Raw genomic sequence first — 22,555 nt, forward strand, 5'->3', positions numbered from 1 at the left:
AATTAAATGGGGAAGAAAAGGCATCAATATGTGCAGAAGCGTCACAAACTGAAAAAGCTGGGGTGGGCCTGTAGTGAGCGTGGAAGAGCTGCATACTATTTTAAAATCCCATCCTGATCAAAATGAAGTTATTGATTGCACTGAGTTAAATTACTTTATAGAGTCACACAATTCTGAAGTGTTATATAAACCAGAAGTTTTTAAGTAAATGGTAATACCCACAAGGAAAGATTCCTAGATTTATATACTTTTGTTGCAGAAGATGATGAGTGCTTTCAGTCTCTGTGTTCATTACAAACAAACGCTGATGCAGTATTAATTGTAGGGGCTTCTTCCCTTAATATACAGATAGAAAAATATAAATAGTAATTTATTTTGGAAGGGCATTATTATTCAACATTAATTAGTGAAGAATCATCAAACACATGCTACTTATGAACATAAAAATGATGATGGGACTTACAAGATGGCCCACCTCATGAAAGTTCAAGATGAAAAATATTTGAGTGGAAACACCCACCTAAACGTGATTTGTTGAACTTGCATATAGATTATATTCTTTATTGTAAAATTGAAGAGGAAAGGAATGTTTCTAATGAAATATCTATTACTTTTTCACCGAGAAATCATATCCAAACAGATTTTTTAATGAAAGAGATGTCTTATACAGCAAGTAAAATATTAGCTATTTTAAATCTTCAAGAGTTTTATGTTTACCTAATTATTTCAAACAGATAGTCCATTAGATTTTATCAATTATGTGGCAGCTTTTTTATAATAAAACCTATTAAAGTGTTAGTCTTTTTGCAATAATGTTAAGTCTTAATACTAAATGATGCAGTACAATGTTTGTTTTATTTTGCAATGCACTTTATTTTTTTGTAAAAGTCTTTATTTTCCCATCATTAACTTAATGTTCAATGCCATACAACATTATCTTGCCTATAATAAATCATAACTTTTAAATATTTTGTTAATTTTTTTAATGCTAATTGGTAGTTATTTAAGGGATTTTAAATACTTTAAGCTAAATGAACTATGACATCAAATATCCCGCTAATGTACATACCACGTCACCTAAATTTTTAAAGGTAAGTAATTATACCTAAAAAGTTTTGTTTTACAATAAAAGTTTTTTATTGAAACCACCAACAAGCTATGCTTTTTAATTTTTCAAAAAGCACCATTTTGCAGTCAAAATTTGCATATTTAATGTGATTATGATGTCACAGTACATCAATAAGCTTTCATTTAAGATATAAATTATAAGTCTAAGATATGTATAAGTGATCTTATTACTTTTTAAGTCAAAAAATCAAAAAGTATGTGAATTTTGGGGTTGAAATTAGTATATTGGGTGGCATACTTTTTTTTTTGCAATTTTTTCTTTTTAGATTCTTCTTATTAAAGCAAAAACACATCAAAATCATATGGACTAATATGAATTTTACAATATGTTAAAAAAAAGTGCTGTGTTCCCTACCCCTATTTAATATTGTTTTTATTCAACTAAATTTCAGATGTTTTAAACCAAGCTAATTTACTTCTGGTGAAATTGAAAGTATTAGTTGACAACTTACAAGCTAAAAATACTTACTTTCAAACTCAAGTAGAAAAGCTACAAATCGAAAAGAAACAACTAATAATTTCAAATAGGAAGTTATCCAACAAAGTCAATAGTTTTGAAACGGAAATAAAAGAATTTAGTAAGTAAATAAAAATTAAATCTATATTAGAATTTTACCATTTAATTAAACAATTAAACTTCAAATACTTACTGAAAAGATTTTTAGTATATGTAAAAATTATAAAAGTCGTATCGCTCATCAGAATTTATAGTACTTTTAAGTGTATTTCATTGAAAAAAAAATTAATACAGGGTTGCTAAAAAAACCTGGAATCCTGATTAACCTGAATTTTGACAATTTAGGCTAAAATAAATTGGAATTTGAGAAATTTTGAAAACATAAACTGGAATTTTAAACAATTTTTACATGTAAAGTAATGAAAGTTCAACTTGACACAAAAAATCTGTCACATAGGTTTTTATTGTTATCATTAAATATTTTTATTAAAAACACACTTAAAGTTGTTTTACTATTTAAGACAGTTTTTTACCTTAAACTTAAATTTTTACTTAAAATAGACTGAAAAACTGGTACTTTTGATAACTTGGAAGAAATTTCTCAAAAGCTTTGGGCAACCCTATTAATATCTACAAAACTAAAAGGCAAGTAGACTATTTTGACATAGAAAATTAAAATTTTGTGTTATTTTTTGTAACAAGTAACACTAAATTTAGTGTTTTAGCTCTTGCTTGTGTAAAACAATTTAATTATTTTTACTAATATTTACAACATTTTAATATCAAGTTATGTTAAATTTGAACATACTTAATAGAAAAGAAGACAATAACCAAGATAAGTCAGATCAAGTTGAATTTTTTTCTACTGATGTTGAACAATTTAGTAATAAACCTGTTACTTCCCAAAATAGTTAGTTAAAAATAAAGTAGAATATTTAAGTTATTAAAAGCGTTTTATAAATAAATTAAGGCATTAAGTTTTTGTTTCTCATTTTCTTTAATTTTTTTTCTAATAAAAATGTCAATACTTGTTCTACTAAGAAAAATATCAAATTTATTAAGTTTAAAAAAGAATCAATGGTCTTAAAAAAAACTCAAGTAACTGAAAAAACTCTTACAGATAGTTCAAGTGAATGTAAGGTTTATGTTTGACACCTTTATTTTACAACTAATCAATTAAAGTTTCAATTCATTTTCTAGATTGTGCAAAATCAAAAAAAAAAAACAAGGAAAAATGCAAATTCTTAGTGACCAAGTTGGTAGCTCTTCTAAATCAATCGATAAGTTTTTATAAAACTTTATTCTAATACTTTAGCTATATAATTTATAATCAGTTGCTGTACATTTAAAACTTCTACTTACAATTAAAAATGTGTAGTTAAAATATAATATAATTTTGTTTACTTTTTCTTACTTTAGTACAAATTAAACTAGTTAGTTATTTTGTTAATTTTTTCAACATTAAAGCTATCAATATTTGAAAAGATTAACACAACTGTTATAAATAAATACTTATTTTCAGTTTTTCAATATAAAAGTAAGTGTAAATAAGCTTTTTATGAAACCTTAAATATAAAGTAAATCGAAATATTTAATTAAACACAATTTTTAATTAATGAAAAAAATAAATATTGTCTCTTATTTGTAAGATTAAGTTCATACTAGAGGATGTTTTTTAGAATCTAAAAATTCAATTAACTTTTGAGAAATAGTCAGTTTTGTAAAAAGTTTATGATACAAACGCATAGATAAGAAACTTTTCATGACAAATCTTTTCAGAATTTTGAAATATTCACCAAAACTTTATCTCCTAGTTTTTAAAGAAGTTCACCTCAAATATTCAAGAAGTGTTCCTTGCAATATTTAGAACAATTGTTGGAAGCAGTTGTTTAAAAAACCAACAAACAATGACAAAAAGTAAAAAAAAAAGGTTGTTTTGAAATAAAAATATTTAGTTATATTTTTTTTTATAAGCTGGTTATTATTGCCAGACTGAGAAAGATTCAAAACTATTGCTGAGAAAATGTAGAATATCGAATTTTAATGAAATGATTGCTTTTTTTTTGTTTGCTTGAACCTTTCATAAATAACTATTACTCTCCAACTTTGATCGCTTATGTCAAAAAATTGTCATTGTATTTAAAAAAAGGCAAACATTACTGGTAGCTTGGATACTAATATAAAAATAATCTAACATTATAAATGAAACTACCCTTATTCCTTATTAAAGCCTTAAATTAATAATGTTTAGGTTTTCATATAAAAAATTTATAACATAATTTTTTAATGTGAAGATAAACATAATACATATATCTCTACTTATAGTATAACATGTAAAAAAAACAAAAATTAAACTGTAATAAAGAAAATAACTTAATAGATTTTGAAAACAAATATTTATTTGTATCAAATCACTTATATGACTTTATAGAAATAAATATACCGCAATGTCTATTAACCTTTGTTTAGTATTCTTTTGTTGATAAAATAAAATTAGATATATACGCTCATAAATATGTTTAAAGTTTAAATCGATAACAGTTTAAAAAATTTGCAGGAAAAGTACTTGACTGTGATGTTTGCCTTGAGATTTTTTTCTTGTAAATCAAATCTTAAAATCCATTATAGATAACATACTGGAGAAAAACCTTTTGCTTTTCATATTTATGAAAGAAAATTTGCTCAAAAATGTAATTTAATTTAACATCAAGCAACTCACAGTGAAGTCAAACTTTTTAAATGTTCTATTTGTACAGAAGGAAGGTTTTTCAAAACAAAAAAAAGTTTAAATCACCACAGTGTTTCATTAGTCTCAAAGTCCGTTTCTGCCGCAAGTCAGTTTTTCAGGCTCGTTCCATTTGGGAGTGAACGAAGAATTGCTGCAAGCGTAAACTACTTGAGTTCCAGTCCACATTTCACCATCTATGTGGCTGAATGATACCTTCCAGTAGACTGAATCACCTTCGGGTGGACTGTTGCAATCTATCGGTTTGTTATTTTGTTTTACAAGACATATACTTTATCGTTTACTCAAACCAACTGTAGACAACTAAAATTCAATGTTAAAGTATACCAGGTATTGTTAAAAACGACAAACTTTTCTTATAAATTAGCTTAGCACTTAGAAATTATTATAATTTAAAATAATTAATTTTACTACTTGTGATGCAAATAGGAACATTTGTGTTGTTGTACGATCCGTCTTCTAGACACTTGTATATGTAGTCATCAGAACTTCCCTTGTGAAACCTTTCGCTTATTATATTTGTGAAAGAAAATTTGCTCAAAAATGTAAATTAATTTAACATCAAGCAACTCACAGTTAAGTCAAACCTTTTAAATGTTCTATTTGACAGAAGGAAGGTTTTTAAAAACAAAAAAAAAAGATTAAATCACCACACAGTGCTTCATCATGAATCAAAAGTTTCTTGTAGTTATTGTGAGTATAAAAGCAACACGAAACATAATTTTAACCGGCACCTTGAAACTCATGACAAGAAATAATAGTCTTTTTGAATGATTTAGTTTAGTCATTCAGTATTTGTACAAGGGTGCACCTCAAAAACGAAAGTTCTGGAATTTCGCTCAGTAAAACTTTTCGACGTTGGGAAATCACATAAATAGACAGCACAAAAAAAATAGCTTCCTAGCTTAAAGCCTGCTGAAGCAAATTACTTTTGATTTTTTCGTTATTTTTGCATAAAATTTTAATTTTTTTAAAATTTTGTTTATAAAAGATTTTCTAAATATGGCAAAGAACATTTCCTAACCGTTTCAGGTAATTATCTCAAAAAACGTAGAAGAAAATAAATTTTTAGTGAAATAGTTTATTTGCCCTTTTAGAATATACCGATGTGAAGCAAAATTCTCAAAAGTAATTTGCTTCAGCAGGCTTAAAGCTAGGAAGCTATTTTTTTTGTGCTGTCTATTTATGTGATTTCCCAACGTCAGAAAATGTTACTAAGCAAAATTCCAAGGTCGGGGCAACAGATGCACCCTATAATGTACATCTGCTACTTGTTTGCACTTAAACAAATAATTTAATTTAGTGCTTAGGTTTTTAAATTTAAACTAGAAAACGGTTATGCTGTCCGCTCGGAGGGCCTGGTAGCACCGGCGGAACAGGTACTGCCTCAGAGTCACTTCTAATAGTTGCATGGCTCTGGCCAGTACCCTTCTCTTGACTACGTGTACAGTGTCTCTTACTCATATCCAGTAAAAGTATATATAAACAATATATAATATATACAAATATCAATAATATATCAAATATGAATATCAATATGTGACGAATATGAATATAAGAATATCAATAACAACAGAAGTATAAATATCAATATTTTAAATAAAACTTAATATTAAATTAATAACTACCGAAACTTTAATATCACTAAATATTACTAAAAATCAATAATAGATTATACACAACTATTAAATTACTAAATGGCCCAACTTTTATAAATAAAGAAAACTTAAACCTTTATTATCACTAAAATAGTACTGAAAATCTCTAATAAGATATATACAACTATAAAACTACTAAATTTATTATCAAACAAAATAATTATGAGGTTGCAAATAATAAATTAATGATGAAATGTAAGCAGAAAATAAATAAGGACTAACAGTTGCTTTATTTACTAAGAATTCTTTCTTGCAGAGAAAACTCAAACTTAACTTTGCCCACACACTCGCTTAAAATTTCAAAAACTTAAAACTGAAGACATGTTTTAGGTACCTAGAGTTTTTATGACTATTTTGGCCTTTTAAGAAAAATAGCCTAACATTACAATGCAACAAGCTGAGAACTTTTTAATTCTTGAAACTAAGTGCTTTATTATTTAAGAATCTAGCAAAAGTAGTTGATCGCAGTTTTATACTGTGTACTTAATCTTTACAAAGTATCAATACAAAAATACTACTTTTAGCCAAATATGTGATAGAATTAACGAAAAAATAGTCCATAATGGTTAGTCTTTACCACAAAAATACTTCCTTTATTATTTTCAAAAGTGTGTTTATAGCTGAAAAATACATTACTGGCCGGAGATTTGGTTTTCTAGACCACACTTTGCTTACCCTTGTTTAAAACCATAGAAAGGCATAAATTATACATTTAAGTTGTTACCCTACTTTTTTAAAGTATCTTAACTAAATTTATGACTCCTGCATATATATTTTATAATCAACTACAAAAAAGAAACAGAAAATATCAATTGAATAATTTAATTATCTTTAAAAAAAAGTTAATTTTTGCTTGAATGAAAACTTTTTAAAAGAGGTTAAAAGGTCACCATAGGTTAAAGGTAATAGTTGAAATGATAATAATATTTTCTAGTTAACTCAGAAGAATAAGAATATAAAATTATTAAGATATGAAATAAAAAAAAAGGTTATCATATTATTATTATTGTTATTAAACGCAACAAGCATTTAAACTGATATGTTGTTCAAATAAAGTATTTAGTTTATTTGTCCTATTAACTAGGGGTAGGGAGTACAGCACATTTTTTTGGTCATATTGTAATATTCATTCAAGTCAGTATGATTTAGATGTGTTTTTGCTTCATTAAGAAGAATAAAAAAAAAAAATTATGATTTTGCAAAAAAAAAATTGCTGCCCAAAAAACTAATTTCAACCCCAAAAATCACATACTTTTCAACTTTTTGACTTAAACAGTAATGAAATTACTTATACATGTTCTAGACTTATAATTTATATCTTAAATAAAAGCTTATACTTATAGGCATAACTTTAAAGACATATTAACTGCTTTTGATGTATTATGACGCCATAATCACCCTAAATGTGCAAAATTTGTCTGTAAAATGTAGGGGTAGGGAGTAGAGCACATTTTTTGGTCCTATTGTAAAATTCAAGTAAATATATATGATTCGGATGTGTTTTTGCTTAGTTAAAAAGAATCTAAAATAAAAAAAATATAATTTTGCAAAAAAAAAATTGCTGCCCAAAAAATTAGATATTTTTGATTTTTCGACTTAAACAGTAATAAAATTACTTATACATGTCCTAGACTAATAATTTATATCTTTAATGAAAGCTTATAGTTATAGGCATAAATTAAAGACATTTCAACTGCTTTTGCTGTATTATGACGTCATTATTACACTAAATATGCAAATGTTGTCTCTAAAATCGTACTTTTTTTCTAGTATAAAAAGCAAATTCTTCTGCCGTTTTACTTTTAATTTTTTGATTTAGAATATAAAATGTGTCGAGTCAGCTAGGCAGAAAGATATTACTAATGTAATGTCATCTCAATAATCATAATTTTTAATAAAGGAAAGTGATTTAACGTGCATTTTATATATATATACATACACCAACATGCAATTGAAATGACATTACATCAGTAATGTCTTTCTGCCTAGCTGAAAAGCAGTTGAAATGTCTGTAATTTATACCTGTAATTATAAGCTTTCATTAAAGATATAGATTATAAGTCTAGGACATGTATAAGTGTTTTTATTACTGTTTAAGTCTAAAAATCGAAAAATATGTGATTTTTGGGTTTGAAATCAGTTTTTTGAGTAGCTCCTTTTTTTTTGCTTAATTATAATTTTTTTTCTTAGATTATTTTTAACTAAGCAAAAACACATCCGAATATATGTACTTATTTGAATTTTACAATATGACCAAAAAAATGTGTTGTACTCCCTCTACCCCTACACTTTACAGACAAATTTTACACACGGGTGATTATGACGTCATAATACATCAAAAGCAATTAATATGTCTTTAAATATATGCCAATACGTATAAGCTTTCCTTTAAGACGTAAACTATTAGTCTAAGACATGTATAAGTGATTTTATCACTGTTTAAGTCAAAAAATCGAAAAGTAGGTAATTTTTGGGCAGAAATTTTTTTTGTTGCAAAATTTTAATTTTTTTCAAGATTTTTCTTAATGAAGCAAAAACACATCCAAATCATATAGACTTATAAGTCCAGCAAACATCACTTAAGTACTCCCTACACCTATATTAACCAGTAGTTTTTTTGTTAAGTTAATTGTTTGATAAATATAAATTAAAAATTCCTATAAAAGTAAAGTGTACCAAGACTTAAAATTTTTTTAAATCTGGTTTGCTAGAACTTAAAAGTAGAATAAAAATATCTATACAATTGTACAGAATCATTTTATTTGCAACTAATATCAGTTTATATTTAATTATTTTTCCAGTCACATTTATTACATATGACTATCTAAAGAGTTGAAAATGTTGCCTGTTAAAACAAATTTACATTTATTTTGTTTTTGGACTCATTTAAAACTTAAAAGCTTATTTAATTCTATTTACATATAAACAGTATTTTTTTAAATACATAAAAAAACTTGGCAAGCAACTCATTTTGATCGAGTATTTTTAACATAAAAAATTTATTTGAAGTAAAAGTAGCTAAACAGTTGTTGAACACTAAACGTTAAAAAAACGAATTAAAAGTTTTCTAGGTTTCTAATAAATATAACGCAAAACTAACTAAAACAAGTTAAGGCACAAAATCTAAAAAAAAAGAATAAAGTTCTAGAGTACACTAGCGTAATAAATTTCTTAAATGAAATCAAATAACATTTCCAAGCTTAAAGTTTTGATATTAAAATAAACAGTTTAATTTGCGTTCGAAAGTTAACACTAGAGAGCAGCATAGACAGTAGTTAATAAGTTGACAACTTAGCTAGCACATGTTTATATGTTAACAGTAAATTTCACTCAAATGCACTAAAGCTATTTTATTAATCAATAAACCAAAATCTAAGTTGTGAGTTTCAGAATTTTTATTTGTTATAAGTTAAACTAGATAACTAAAAAATATTGTTAGTAAACTTTTAAAGATTTTAATTAAAATATTACAAACACAATTTATATTTAGCCCAAATTATGAATTTTAGCTTATTTATTTTAATTATTTGTTAATAGTCAAAATGTGTAATAATAATTTAGTTAATGATAGCATCATTATTACTTAAATCAGTTAGTGTAAAACAACCTTATATTTTTGATTTTTTTTTTACAAAGTAAGTTTAGTTATTTCGCTTTAATGGTTTAACCTTTAAATATGTTTGTTTTAATCTCATATTCGAACATACACAAAACTAAAATCAATAAACTTTGTATAAAGTTTTTGTAATAGGTAAATCCAAACTTCCCACATGAGCTTAAATGGTTTATCTGATAAATGGTAACGAGGTTATTAAAAGTATTTCAAAATTATACTTTATTAAAAGACCGTTTTTATATAAGTTCAAATGATCTGCTTTCAGTACAGAAATGTAAACTCACATGAAAACTTTATTTTTATTATTAGAACGACAAATAAAGTCAAGCAGTTTATTACGGTAACAGTTGAAAACTTTTAACTTACACATACTGTTAAAAAACGCGTAGTGTAGAAGTTTTATATTGCTTGCATGCGAAATTAGAACTCTGAATATCAACAACAACAAGCTGTTGATTTTTTTTATCGCATCGATTTAGCTTAAACAAATAACATTTATTTACATGCAGGCACGGAATGCAAGTGAATAATTAACCAAACTGCAAACAGCATGCCTTATCTAACAGGTTAGATTTTCAACCGCTTACTGGCGCTATTTGTAGATAATTGGTATGTACTATAGGTTTTATTATGATTTAGTTAGATACAAGACTCTTAAATACACTTTACTCATGCGTTTTTTTTAAATTATAATTCCGAGTAACACATAAAAAGTTTACTGCGTAAGCTTTTGCGTTTTTCAGCCTTTATGTGAACAGATTTTAACTAAACATTTGTTTTAATAAATTCTATAAGTGCCATTTGCACTTATTAAAAAGGCTTAAGCATAGACGTTTAAGGACTTGTGTAATTAGAAACTGTATACCTTCCGTTTTAACTTAACTTTTGTAAAATCTGGGAAATATTCTTTTTTTTATGTCTTAACAAAAATTAAAAAAAAGAATATTTCCCGGATTTTACAAAAGTTAAGTTAAAACGGAAGGTATACAGTTTCTAATTACACAAGTCCTTAAACGTCTATGCTTAAGCCTTTTTAATAAGTGCAAATGGCACTTATAGAACTTATTAAAACAAATGTTGGTTACAATAATTTAATGGGAGAATTTTTAAAGTCAATTACGATTTGATATATTTTCTTTAAAAAAATTAAAGGTTTGTTATTTTTAAAAACTTTTTTTGTTACTTTTATTACAATTTAATTAAATAAATAGTTTATGGTTTAAAAAAATCAAGTCTTTCCCTTTGAAAAAATAAAAACTGATAACTGTATAGCAGATCGAAAAAAACTGTTTAGTACTTTATAGTTTTGAATTTTATACAACGTACATAAGCGAATTTTATGTATTTAAAATTTTTAGTTAAATTAATATGTTTTTAGTGTATTGGTTGCTACTTGTAACATTATTAGAAAAACTTATTTCAAACTGATTTACTTTAATGTTTCAAAAACTTTTTGCTTAGATCAGATTTAGTTATTTACTTTTTGAAGTTAAATATTTTTATATTTTTATCAAAGTATAATTTTATAACTAAGATATAATGCAAGTATTTACGCTGTATGAATTTTAGTAACTTTGAACAATTAAACTTTATAAACTTTTTTTCTAATTTATAATACTTAAATTAATTTACAAAAAACAAACAAGGAAGCTTTGCTTACAAACGGTAGCAGGGTTTCCCAAAAGTAGGTGACGTCACCTTGTATTGTAGTGGAAGAAAATAAATGGTTTAGCTAACATTTACTTCAAAAAAAGTTTATCGTTTCTAGTCTTTTTCTTTAAAGCAATTTTTAAAATTGTTGCTGAGGAAATACGTCATTATATTTTAAAGTTTGGATTATATACATAAAGTTTATTTTCTCTGGTAACATTTAAATAAACAGTGTTAAAACGCTCCTATTTTTGATTTTAAAACCTTTTTTAACACATAGCAAAGAAAAAAAATTTCAAATCGATAATCTGAATCGGTTATCACAAATATTTAAGTTTAGTTTTCTAACAATTTTGATTTATTCAGAGGATGAAGTAGAAAATGTGTTGGCAAAATATGAAAAAGGAGTCTACACAACGAGTGATATAAGCTCAGCAGTGGATATTAGATTTGAAGATAAAAGTAAACTAAACCACATCGAAACAGTAAATTAGTTTTATTTAATTTTATTGCGTTAAAAGTTATAAAGTTTTTGTTTATTTTACTTACATGCTTTTACAAAAACACTTAATAAAACAAATTGTGTCAGTAAAGGAAACGCTATAGCTAAACTTTTAAAAGCAGCAAAATTTAAATTGTTCTTAGTAAAAACAAATTAACAAAACTTACAAATCAATAATGTTAACTTTTTTACAACAGTTAAGTCAGTAGCAAAAATAAAGAAAAGTATTATATGAGTATTTGAAACCTTAACTTAGTAACTTTAAAAATTGTTACAGCTATTATAATTTTCCCGAAACAGTTATCAAAATAACTGACTTTATTTATTTAACATTAAAAAAAAAATTCCGTTAATGCAAACCGTTGTTTGTATAAGCGCTACGTAACACTTACTGACGATAAAAATGCATTTATGTGATTTAAAGTGTTCGTTGAACGTTGGTGTTTATGAAATTAACTTCTAGCGCTTTAAATAATGAACGTTTAATTTTTATAAAGGTTTTATGTTGAAAGCAAAACTCTACTATTTTGTATTTAAAAATACAAACTAATTTTAATTTTTTATCAGTAAACTATAACAAAAGATTTATAAATAGCTGAAAAGTATTTTAAAAATAGAATTTTATAGAATTTTTAAACAGAATTTAAATAGAATACTTTGCTTTTTTTCAAGAAGACTGTCAATCTCAAACAAAAAATGCTGTATATTAAGTTTTAGAAAAGAAAAAAAAAAACAGCTAGAAGACTAGATAGGAAAGAAATTGATTTATTAAAACTTCATTGGTATTTTGATTCCAAAAACATTCTAAAAGTTGTGTAAAAAGTTTATTTGCGCTGATAATGTATACGCTTTGCATGCAAACAAATAAAACAAACAAATAAAACAAATAAAAGCGAAGTTCAATTTCATTACTACTAGTTTAATGAAACTTAGATCAAAATAGGTTTAAGGCAATGTAAACTTTAAAACACAACTTTTTTTATTACCAATATAAAAATATATACTTCTTTAAGTTTATAAGATTATTTACAGGCATAATTACACTTATAAAAATATATATATATATATCTTTTGTTGCCATTAACAATAAAACGTTGTGATGTATGTCTAGAAATGCTTTTAAGTTTATAAATTAGCTCAAAACTATTTTGCTGTTTAAAAAAGTGTTGAAACTTATTTGAAGGTGCTAAACCGTGTGTAAGTTATGTGTGTTCAATTTACTAATGGTCATTTCGTTAATACTAAGAGCATCTTGCTACTTTTTTACTATAAGGCAATGAAATTAAAGCTAAAAGTAATATTTATATGCACACATTATCTAAGCTAATACGCAAAATGTAGATATTTTTCTCTTTTTATTTTATCAGTGATTTACTGTGCTAGACTTTTCAGATTTCAGGAACAAACGATCTACCGTAGCAAAGTAAAATCATACATTTTCTAACTAGTCATACAACGACCTAATAAGTTTTATCACCGAACAAAACATTATAACTATACTAATCAAATTTATTGTTTTCTGTTGTCTTTTTAAGATCAATAGCTGCTTTGAATCGGTTAGTTTTAAAAACCTGCAACTAATGTGCGTGTATCAAAACAGGATTTATTTTATATATTTTTAGTGTTGTTTTTGAACTTAATTATTCTTTTTGCTTGTTATAAGTTTGGGTTGAAGATAAGAGTGTAGATGGGAAAACTTTTTGTTAAATTGTATATCAAAATAAACTTTAGTTTGATATATGGAAACTATTTACAGGTTTTCGAAACCACCCCTTTAAATCAAAGTGTTAAGACAAGATTATAGTTTAAAATATTATTTTATGATGTATCAAAAGCTTACAATGACGTCATAAACAAACTTAAAACACCACAGGTACCTCAAATGTTCTTTTCAACAGCCCAAGAGCATGGTGACGTGAAGTCTCTGGCCTCGTTAAAGAATAGTAGTATCGAAGACGGGGATTTACCTCGAGAAGATTTATGGAACTTTTGGACTTTTTCGGAATTTTACGAAATGTCTACGAAAGTTGCCAAAAGTTTGATAAAAGTGAGATATTGACCTTTTTAATGAGCTTACTTTGGATGATTTAAAATGTGTATAAGATAAAACAGTTTATAAAGCGAAGTACTTACTTTTAATATATAAAAAGGAATTAAAAGTATGCTTTCAACAGCCGTCGTTGGTATTTTATGTAAAGAAACATTTATTTGGCAGTGTATAAATCAGGGTTTCCCAAACTTTTTTGCTAATGGCCCCCTTTAAAGAGTTTGAAAAAGTAATGGCCCCCTTCAACATATAGATTACTCATAAACTACAATAAAATACACATAAGACTTTTTTTTTTTGCTCTTCATCTGAAACTCGAGAAAATCTAGTGTAAGTTTCTAAACTGCCATAAAATACACATAAGACCTTTTTTTTTTCTCTTCATCTGCAACTCAAGAATATCTAGTGTAATTTTCAAGTTATGGCCTCATGCCCCCCCCCTGTGGCTCCTTAACTGCTCATGCCCCCCCCTCTTCCCCCTTTGCTGCTCATGGCCCCCTGAGTATCTGTCATGGCCCTCTAGGGGCCACTTGGCCCACTTTGGGAAACCCTGGTATAAATACATTATAAATATATTTACTAAAAAATTTGGTTTGAAGTAAAACATTTAGACTTTTACAGCTTATGTATATAAGAAAAAAAAAGAAGAATGAATAAATTTTACTGCAATTTTTTTCTATATAAATCAAAATAAATTGAACTTTAAAATATTTTTTATAGTTTGATTATTTACTTAAGTTCTGTTAAACAAACAAATACTATTTCAAAGTTAGGACACAACCCAAAAGACGTATCTTGCATAATTGGACCAAACTCACCAAATTGGCTTTTTGCAAACATGGGTTCAATACTAGCCGGGTAAACTAAAGCTTATTCTAAAAATAACATTCAAAAAAAGGTTAATTCTTAGAAAATTTATAAAGCAGTAGGTGAAAACATTAAGTTCTTATATTTTCATAAGTTTAGATAAACGAAATAAAGTTATAGTAAAAAAAAATTATTTGTTATTCGCCTTCACTTGCTTTTTGAAAGAAAAAATATATAAATATATCAATTAAGTATTTTACATTTTAACCGTTAATATTTTTAACTTATTACTTTTTGATGACTTAGTTTTGTTGTATTTAAGACAGAGCTATGTCTAACAAAGTCACCTACCTCGTTAGATAATAATTTAAACTTGCTTTGTGATTTAAATTTATAGTCTTTTTTTGGAAGACTTTAAAGTTGTTTATTATACAAATCATTTTGTATTTATTTGTTTTTATGACATCACAGTGGAATAGGATGTGGAATTTACACAACTAACAGCGCACAGGCATGCAGTTACGTCATCAGAGTGACGAAATCAAAATTTATCTTTTGCAATGAGAAACAGCTCAAGAAAATTAATCAGGTTTAGCTAATCTTCTTCAACTAAAACTTGAACAAATATTTCTTGTAAATGCGTAGATTTACCAGTGTAACTACTCATAAACGACGTAATTTTGTAATTGTTGTGTTTATAAAAAGTATTTTTTTGACTTTTATGCAGTATACAAAAGTAAAAAAAAACAATAAGAAAACGACTGCCTTTGTATTAAAAATAAAGCAAATAAAATACAAATTATCGATGTTTTTTTTGCTTGTATAGTTATGCTTTTTTATTTCTGAAAGGAAAAGGAACAAATATTTTCAGATTCGGAAAGAGCTGCCTCATGACCTTCTGATTGTTTTGATGAATGAAACCTTGAGAGGCTCGAGCAAAACAGAGCAAAACATATACAAAGTATGTTGTAAAACTTAAAAACTTGTTAAACATCATATTTTCTTTTCAACTACTTTGTTCAGTACAAACTACTGATTAAGTTAACACATTTGTTTTGTGTTCGAGCGCTTTCTTAAACGGAAAACAGTAGTATACATCGGTATAACTGCTGGCAATGTAAAGACACAATGAAAACACCTAACAACTACTTAACAGTGGCAGGAATTTATAGAGTTAGGAAATGAAGTTGACGACGAGTTAGTTGAAGATCGAATATCGAAGCAACGTCCGAACGAATGCTGCCAACTAGTGTTCACTTCTGGAACCAACGGAAAGCCGAAAGGAGTCATGCTGAGCCACGACAATGTTTGTGAAAAATACGCAAAATAATTTAGGAATGTTTTAACAAATTAAGTACTTTTTAAATAGTTGATATCGATTTTGTTAATGTTATTATGAAAGTACTTGATAATTATATAGATAAAACAAAGTAATAATATTTTAAAACGTTATAAATAATATAGATCAGTGGTTAAAACTTTAAGAGAGTCTTGGAAACAGTTTTTTTAAAGAACTACAGTAGTTTTGTTTAAAACTTATATTATTGATAACTTCTTTGTTATTTTGTTTTATCATTTTGTTTGTGACGTAACAACAGATCACATGGTCGTCACGCGCGTTTTGCCAATGGAGCGGAGTTTCCATGGAAACCCTGGTCTCCTACCTGCCCCTGTCCCACATAACTGCCCAGATGTGCGACTTGTGGGCGCCTCTAGTGGCGAAATGTTGCGTCTACTTCGCCCCTGAAGATGCGCTCAAGGTGGGTAGCTTTAGAATGGAAACAAATCTGTTCAAATTTTTTTATAGTTTTATTGAATACGTATGCTCCTTAGTTTTTTAACTTTAAAAACGCAGTAGAGTAGCTGCTGTAATCTATTAATATCTGCCACCACAACTTTAAACAATTACAAACCTTGACTGTTGATTTAACGATATAACTTTGAATCCACACTTGGTCAACATCAAAAATATCAGGGCAAATTGGCGGCGACGGTGAAGCTGGTCAGACCGACGGTATTCCTGGGAGTTCCCCGAGTTTGGGAGAAGATAGTGATGAGAATTGACAGTTGGAAGGAGGGCAGTTGGGGGAGGTTGGTAGAAGTGTGGCAGAGATGGTGCGAGAGCGTCAGCCTGAAGTCCGTGCAAGTTAAAAGCAGCGGGTTTGCAAAGTTGTTCGATGTTGATATTATTTAAATTACCAATAGACGACTCTCATTAACTCACATTAACAGATCACGCGCGCTACTTTTTTAATTTCGGAATAATTTAAAAAAACAAATCTAAGTTTTAAACAATAAATTTTTAGCAACCGCTCGTCTTGACTGCATATCAATAATTTACTCTCCGCCTTTCTTAACAACCGAAATTTTTTTAAACTAAATCAAAAGACCACCGAACCGTCCACACAGGGGCGCGTCGGCGGGGTGGGTGGGGAGAAGGCTGGCGCAAAAGTCACTGGAGCGTGTCGGGAGGACGCTGGGGCTGGACAGGTGCTGGCTGATGGGGTCGGTCGCCGCGCCGCTGGGCGAACGAACCCAACTGAGCTGCTGGTCGAACGGCATACAGCTCGTTGAAATGTACGGACTGAGCGAGTCTTGCGGTCAGTAGCTGTTCAGTGATTTTTTTGATGTTGTTAAAAGTATTTTTCTAAAACGTGTCGGTTGTGTTAGATAAATTCGACTCAGTTACTTAGTGAGAGTTTTGTTTTAGCGGTATAATATTCTATGAAATTTAACTTTTGTAATAAGATAATACAAGTTTTACGTAAACTTTATTGAGTTTTAAGTGCTTGACTCGTATTTTTGAACAGAAAAGTAGTCAAGAAAGTGTATTAATAACAATGCTTCTCACTGTTTTAAAAAAAAACTTAACTACAAAATATCATTATGAATAAATCAAAGTTTTAGTCACATATGCTCATTTGTTGCATCTTTTCAACAACAACAACCTGTTACTGAATAGTCATTTTAGTTTACTTAAAAAAGTAGATTTTTTCAGGTCCGCACGTTTGTTCGGTGTCTCTTCCGGGAAAGTTCAGGTTTCAGTCGGTCGGCAAGTCCCTGCCGGGAACCAAAGTTCGAGTCGATCATCAAAATAACGAGGTAAAAATAATGTCCTCATCACAAAAGATTGCAGACTTGTTTTGATTCTACGAAATGATTTGCTTTTATAAATGTTGATGTCAACTTTTGGTATTGACTAAGGTAACAATAATAGCAAAAATTTTTTTTTTGAACTAGATAGTGTATAAAAAATACATCTTTTGACGATGCTAATTTAATGTTACTAAATTCTTCTTTTCTATTTCTGCTAACTAGTCATTGAAAAATATCTTGACAGAAATAATTTTCAGATTTGTCTGTGGGGTCGAAACATTTGCATGGGCTATCTGAGCATGGGTGAGGAAATGAAGGGTTGCTATGACAACCAGGGGTGGCTCATGACAGGAGACAAGGGTCATTCCGATGAAGATGGCTTCTTGTTTGTAACGGGAAGACTCAAAGGTTGGAAAGTTTCAAATTAGAATACCACAGTAAAATGTCAGGGTTTGATAAATATTTTCTTCATTAGAAAAAAAACTGTTTTGTACAAGATGTGTGATTTATAAAAAAAGGGATGGTAATACTTAGGTAAAAATTTAAGTAAATATATAAGTGCTAAAACTAAATGTTTCGAAATTAAATGAACAACATCTTGAAAAATAGCTATTAAATCTTATTAAGTTTTCGTTCTTATCTTACTTTGTTAACTTTAATAATTGCAAAAAAATATTTTAAAAGCTACTTACAGGGTTGCCACACACTCAGGGAACTCAGGGAATCTCAGGGAATTTTCAAACTGTAGAAAATCTCAGGGAAACTCAGGGAATTTTGGCATTTTTCTTTTAACTCAGGGAAACTCAGGGAAGTTTTGATTTTTTCTCTAAATTTCAGGGAAGTTTTTGAAAATCTCAGGGAATTTTTTTTCTAGTTCTAGAATGAGGTTTAGTTAATCCAGTTTCAATATTTTGTTCAAAAGTAGTAATTTTTATTATTTAAGTGGTTATTTAGAATTTTTTTAGCCTTGCGGCTAGTTCTTCAATATTCTTAGTATTAACATTGTAGTTTTTTTTAAGTTTTAAATTTATATTTACTTAAGTATAATTTCTAAAAACTTTCTTTTTGCAGGTTTTTTTACAATAATGTTAAGCTTTTAAGTTTTATTTACTGCATTCAGAACAGTTGCTAGGAAAGACATACAAGTCATAATGAAGTTATTTTGTATGCATTTAAGTGAGTACTTCATGTGAAATTATTATTATAGTATAATTAAATTTTGTTAATTAAAATGTCAAACAAATTAAACTTTATTCTTTTATGTAGAAAGTTAACTAACAAGTTTACACAAAGTTGTGCAAAAATTTAGTTTTTAATTTTTAATTGGTTTAAACCTTTTAAGATTGAGTTTTTGAAAACAGTTTTTTTCATAAATTTAATGCAGAAGCATACACATACAACCTTCCTTTTATTATTAAAGAAGAAAAATGAGAATGAGGTATTAATAATTTGTGTTAGAAGAGAATTTTTTTTTTAAGATTTGAAAAATACTCAGGGAAACTCAGGGAAATTTAAGGTTACTCAGGGAAATTTTTGGTCACTCAGGGAAGATTTTTTGGCTCAAAGAGTGGCAACCCTGTACTTACAACCCAACGTGTGTGATCAAAACTTTTCGATCAAACTGTTTTAACTTATTATATTAAGACTTTTTCAATCTGAAAACAACTTTTTTTATTTTTTTTACATTTTGTGCAAACTCAACACCTACACTTTAGATTTGATAATAACATCTGGTGGCAAAAACGTCCCATCGTTGAGAATTGAAGCTTCGGTGAGAAATCAAATACCTGATGTTATTCAAAATTGTTTTGTTTTGGGCGATTCGAAAAACTTTCTTTCTGTTCTACTAACCTTTTATGTGCGTTTCAAGTAATTTTTTTGTTAATCAAGTTTAGATATAATAGCCAGGGTTCGTGCGCGTCAGGCTAAATCAGGTTAAGTCAGGCTAAATTATTTTTTTTGAAAAAAAAAGTTGAAAAACGTCAGGCTAAATCAGTTTTTTTACTTAAAAAATCGAGAATCTCAGTTTTTCTCGGTTCAAATGCTTGAAAATTTTTGATAAAAAAAACATTGAGAAATCTTTTTAAGATCAAATTGAGACGTGAATTTGTTTCTAAACAAAGATTTAGTTATTAAAGACAAAATCAGTCAGTAATTACAAAAATAAATGCTTAAAACCTTTTGTTGAATCTCTAAAAAAATTTAAGAATCTTCAATATTTTTTTTTGAGTAGATTATATACATCATAATTATGAAAATTCATAAAAAAATACAGTTTAAACATTACAGTTTAGTTCAACAACTTAGCTGTTTGTTTGAATTTTAATACTCGTGTAAGCGTTTCATTTAAAAGTTTTTAATAAAACACAACAATGCTTTCGTATTATTATAAATTTTCTGGTTATAATGTTTTTACTTAGTGCTTTATTAAATTGAACAATTGTGTTTAGTAATATTAATTTTTTACACTAGTAATAGATTAGATATAACACTTATTTTAAAACTTATCACTGAATTTGTCATGTTAAGGGCATGGGGGGGGGGGGGGGGGGGTCAATCATCTTTTTCACAATTTAGTCTTATTTTATTGAGTTGTAACTAAGCTTTGAGTTGCTTTTTGCATATTTTTAAAGCTTAAAATATTTTTGAGATGAAACTGCTTAAACTCGGAGACTACAATAGTACTAATCAAGACCCCCTGATACCTAAAATGACTTCTAAAGGTGATTTTCCTTACTTTGAAAAAATGTCAGGCTAAATTGGTCTCAGTCAGGCTAAATAAAAAAAATTCGCGCACGAACCCTGAATAGCACAAATTTACACGTAATTTGCATTTTGTGAACTAAATTACTAACTATTTTACAACAATAAAAAAGCACTTATTACTAATTATACCATCTTTTTTAAAATTTGCTTTCAACAATATTTTTTAAAACAAAAAAGTATTATTAACTTTTTCTACAACTTATCGGAATAAAAACTTACTATTTGTTTACTTGCAATATGTAAAACACTTTATTAACCTACGTTTATCTATGATAATTTTTTTTGTAATGTCAATTCGTTTAAACAGTCTATAAAGATGCTAGTAATCACAAAAAAAGTATAAAAGTTTGGTCCTCTTTTTCAGTTCACCAAGTACTTAACAATACTAAACGTAAACAAATTTAATAATATTCATCAACATCTTCAAGTGCAAATTGGACGACGATGACGCGAAAAGTGATGACGCCACGACAACGGCGACACCTGGCGACGAGCTTTCTCCCAAATGCGTGAAAGTTCTGAGAGGTTGGGGAAGTTCGGCTTTCCGCTTGTCGCAGATCAGCTTCGGGGCTTACCCTGAAGTTGAGGAGAAAATCAGGGTATTGTGACGTTTTTTACAAAATATATAAAAATTCATACTTACTATTTACCGTTCTGCTAGTATTTAATGATAAGCTTTAAAAAAATACGTTCGATAGTTATGTTCGTAAAATTAATTTCTATGTTAAAAAAAATTAAAATTAAAAAACATTCGAATCTCCAAACGTAATTTCATTAAAAAAAATCTTATTAAACTAATTTTTTATTGAACAAAAAAATTATCAAATGTTTATTTTAATTTCAGTTATTCTGACTCTTCAAACTCAACAAAATCTTAATTCAACAGATAGCATTAGAAAATATAAACTCCGAGGCGACTTCTAGCGATCAAAAGATCAGAAAATGGGCTGTTTTGCCCGAAAGTTTCACGGTGAAAGGCGGGGAGCTAGGTAAAAAAATATTAACTGTATAAACATTCATGAAAATAATAAATATATCCCAGTTATTATACTAGTTACAAAAGTGAGTTAATCCAAAATTCAAGGTGCATTTTTGAATTAACTGAAATATTAATAGTAATTGAAAAGCGTAAAAACTCTAAAAACTAGTCATAAATAAACACAGAAAGCATTAAAAAATGATAAATAAATTGATTTTATATTTGATATAAGATATTTTGAAATGATAAATTTTATACTTAAATTTTGACGTTTTCATAACAAAAATACTTAAAAGAATATTAAATTTTTTTTATTATTATAGGACCAACATTGAAAGTAAGGAGAAACTTTATAAACAAGAAATACTCAGAACTGATAGAACGTTTTTACTCGAATAAAAATATCCATGATAATAAAAAAGACAACAAAATGAGCAAAATTGTTATTTACGATGTTTGAATAGGACTATTTATGTTTACTTACTTACATAATAAACAACTAGTTTTCATCTCAAATTTTTTAATAATTTTTTATTATTTCTTAAATTATTTTAGTCCGTTGATGTTTTTTCCAAATGTGATTTATCAGATTAAAACTGTTTTATTAAGATATTGCATTTTTTAAAGCTTTGTTAATTTTTTTTTGAATGTCTTTTTTTTTTGAAAATATTTTGTTTTACCTTTAAACTTTTTAAGTTTATTATTTATGTTATTATATGTTTATTAGTTTTCATCGTTTTTCACATACAAACTGTTTCTGATATGTTGTACTGTACTTAAGCTAGTTTTACTGAACTATCATTAAAAATCACAAGCACTTTTGACTTTCAGTTTCCTTCGAAACTATTTGTGAAACTTAATTTTTGTTAGCGTCAGTTTTTGTTTCTTTTTTTTACTGAGAAAGTAAAAAATGACGAATTCTATACTGATTTTCTGCAATAGTTAAGCTCTAAAAAACTATAATTTTCCAATAAGTTAATTACTTAAAATGGATTTGTTTAAAAAAAATCTGAGTATATCTATTTCTTTTGTAAAACTAGAAAAAGCTATAAAAACTTTATGACGCACAATTTACTTTGTAAGGGATTTTGTTTTATTTATAT

At 27.4% G+C, this 22,555-nt stretch overlaps 1 protein-coding gene across 1 annotated transcript; it reads left to right on the forward strand.

The window, feature by feature from the left end:
- Window positions 1-10,155: 10,155 nt before the first annotated feature.
- LOC145828957 (long-chain-fatty-acid--CoA ligase ACSBG2-like) lies at window positions 10,156-21,912 on the forward strand. The gene is made up of 16 exons (XM_082936701.1): window positions 10,156-10,171; window positions 11,622-11,740; window positions 13,631-13,804; window positions 14,574-14,662; window positions 15,083-15,200; window positions 15,483-15,572; window positions 15,768-15,917; window positions 16,210-16,371; window positions 16,587-16,771; window positions 17,021-17,211; window positions 17,610-17,713; window positions 17,965-18,115; window positions 19,423-19,499; window positions 20,902-21,072; window positions 21,360-21,462; window positions 21,776-21,912. Exons 1-16 carry the CDS (start codon window positions 10,156-10,158, stop codon window positions 21,910-21,912), a joined length of 2,037 nt encoding a protein of 678 aa, XP_082792827.1.
- The last annotated feature ends 643 nt before the right edge of the window (window positions 21,913-22,555 follow it).

Source organism: Thalia democratica, chromosome 2 (genome assembly GCF_965202585.1).
Source record: "Thalia democratica chromosome 2, ktThaDemo2.hap1.1, whole genome shotgun sequence".
In the NCBI taxonomy this organism is placed as follows: domain Eukaryota; kingdom Metazoa; phylum Chordata; class Thaliacea; order Salpida; family Salpidae; genus Thalia; species Thalia democratica.

Bases quoted from the DNA above. Each gene is read 5' to 3' on its own strand.
- LOC145828957 (XM_082936701.1), top strand. The intron at 13,805-14,573 runs GTGAGATATTGA...ACTATTTCAAAG, and splicing joins TTGCCAAAAGTTTGATAAAA to TTAGGACACAACCCAAAAGA. The intron at 18,116-19,422 runs GTTGGAAAGTTT...CCTACACTTTAG, and splicing joins TGTAACGGGAAGACTCAAAG to ATTTGATAATAACATCTGGT.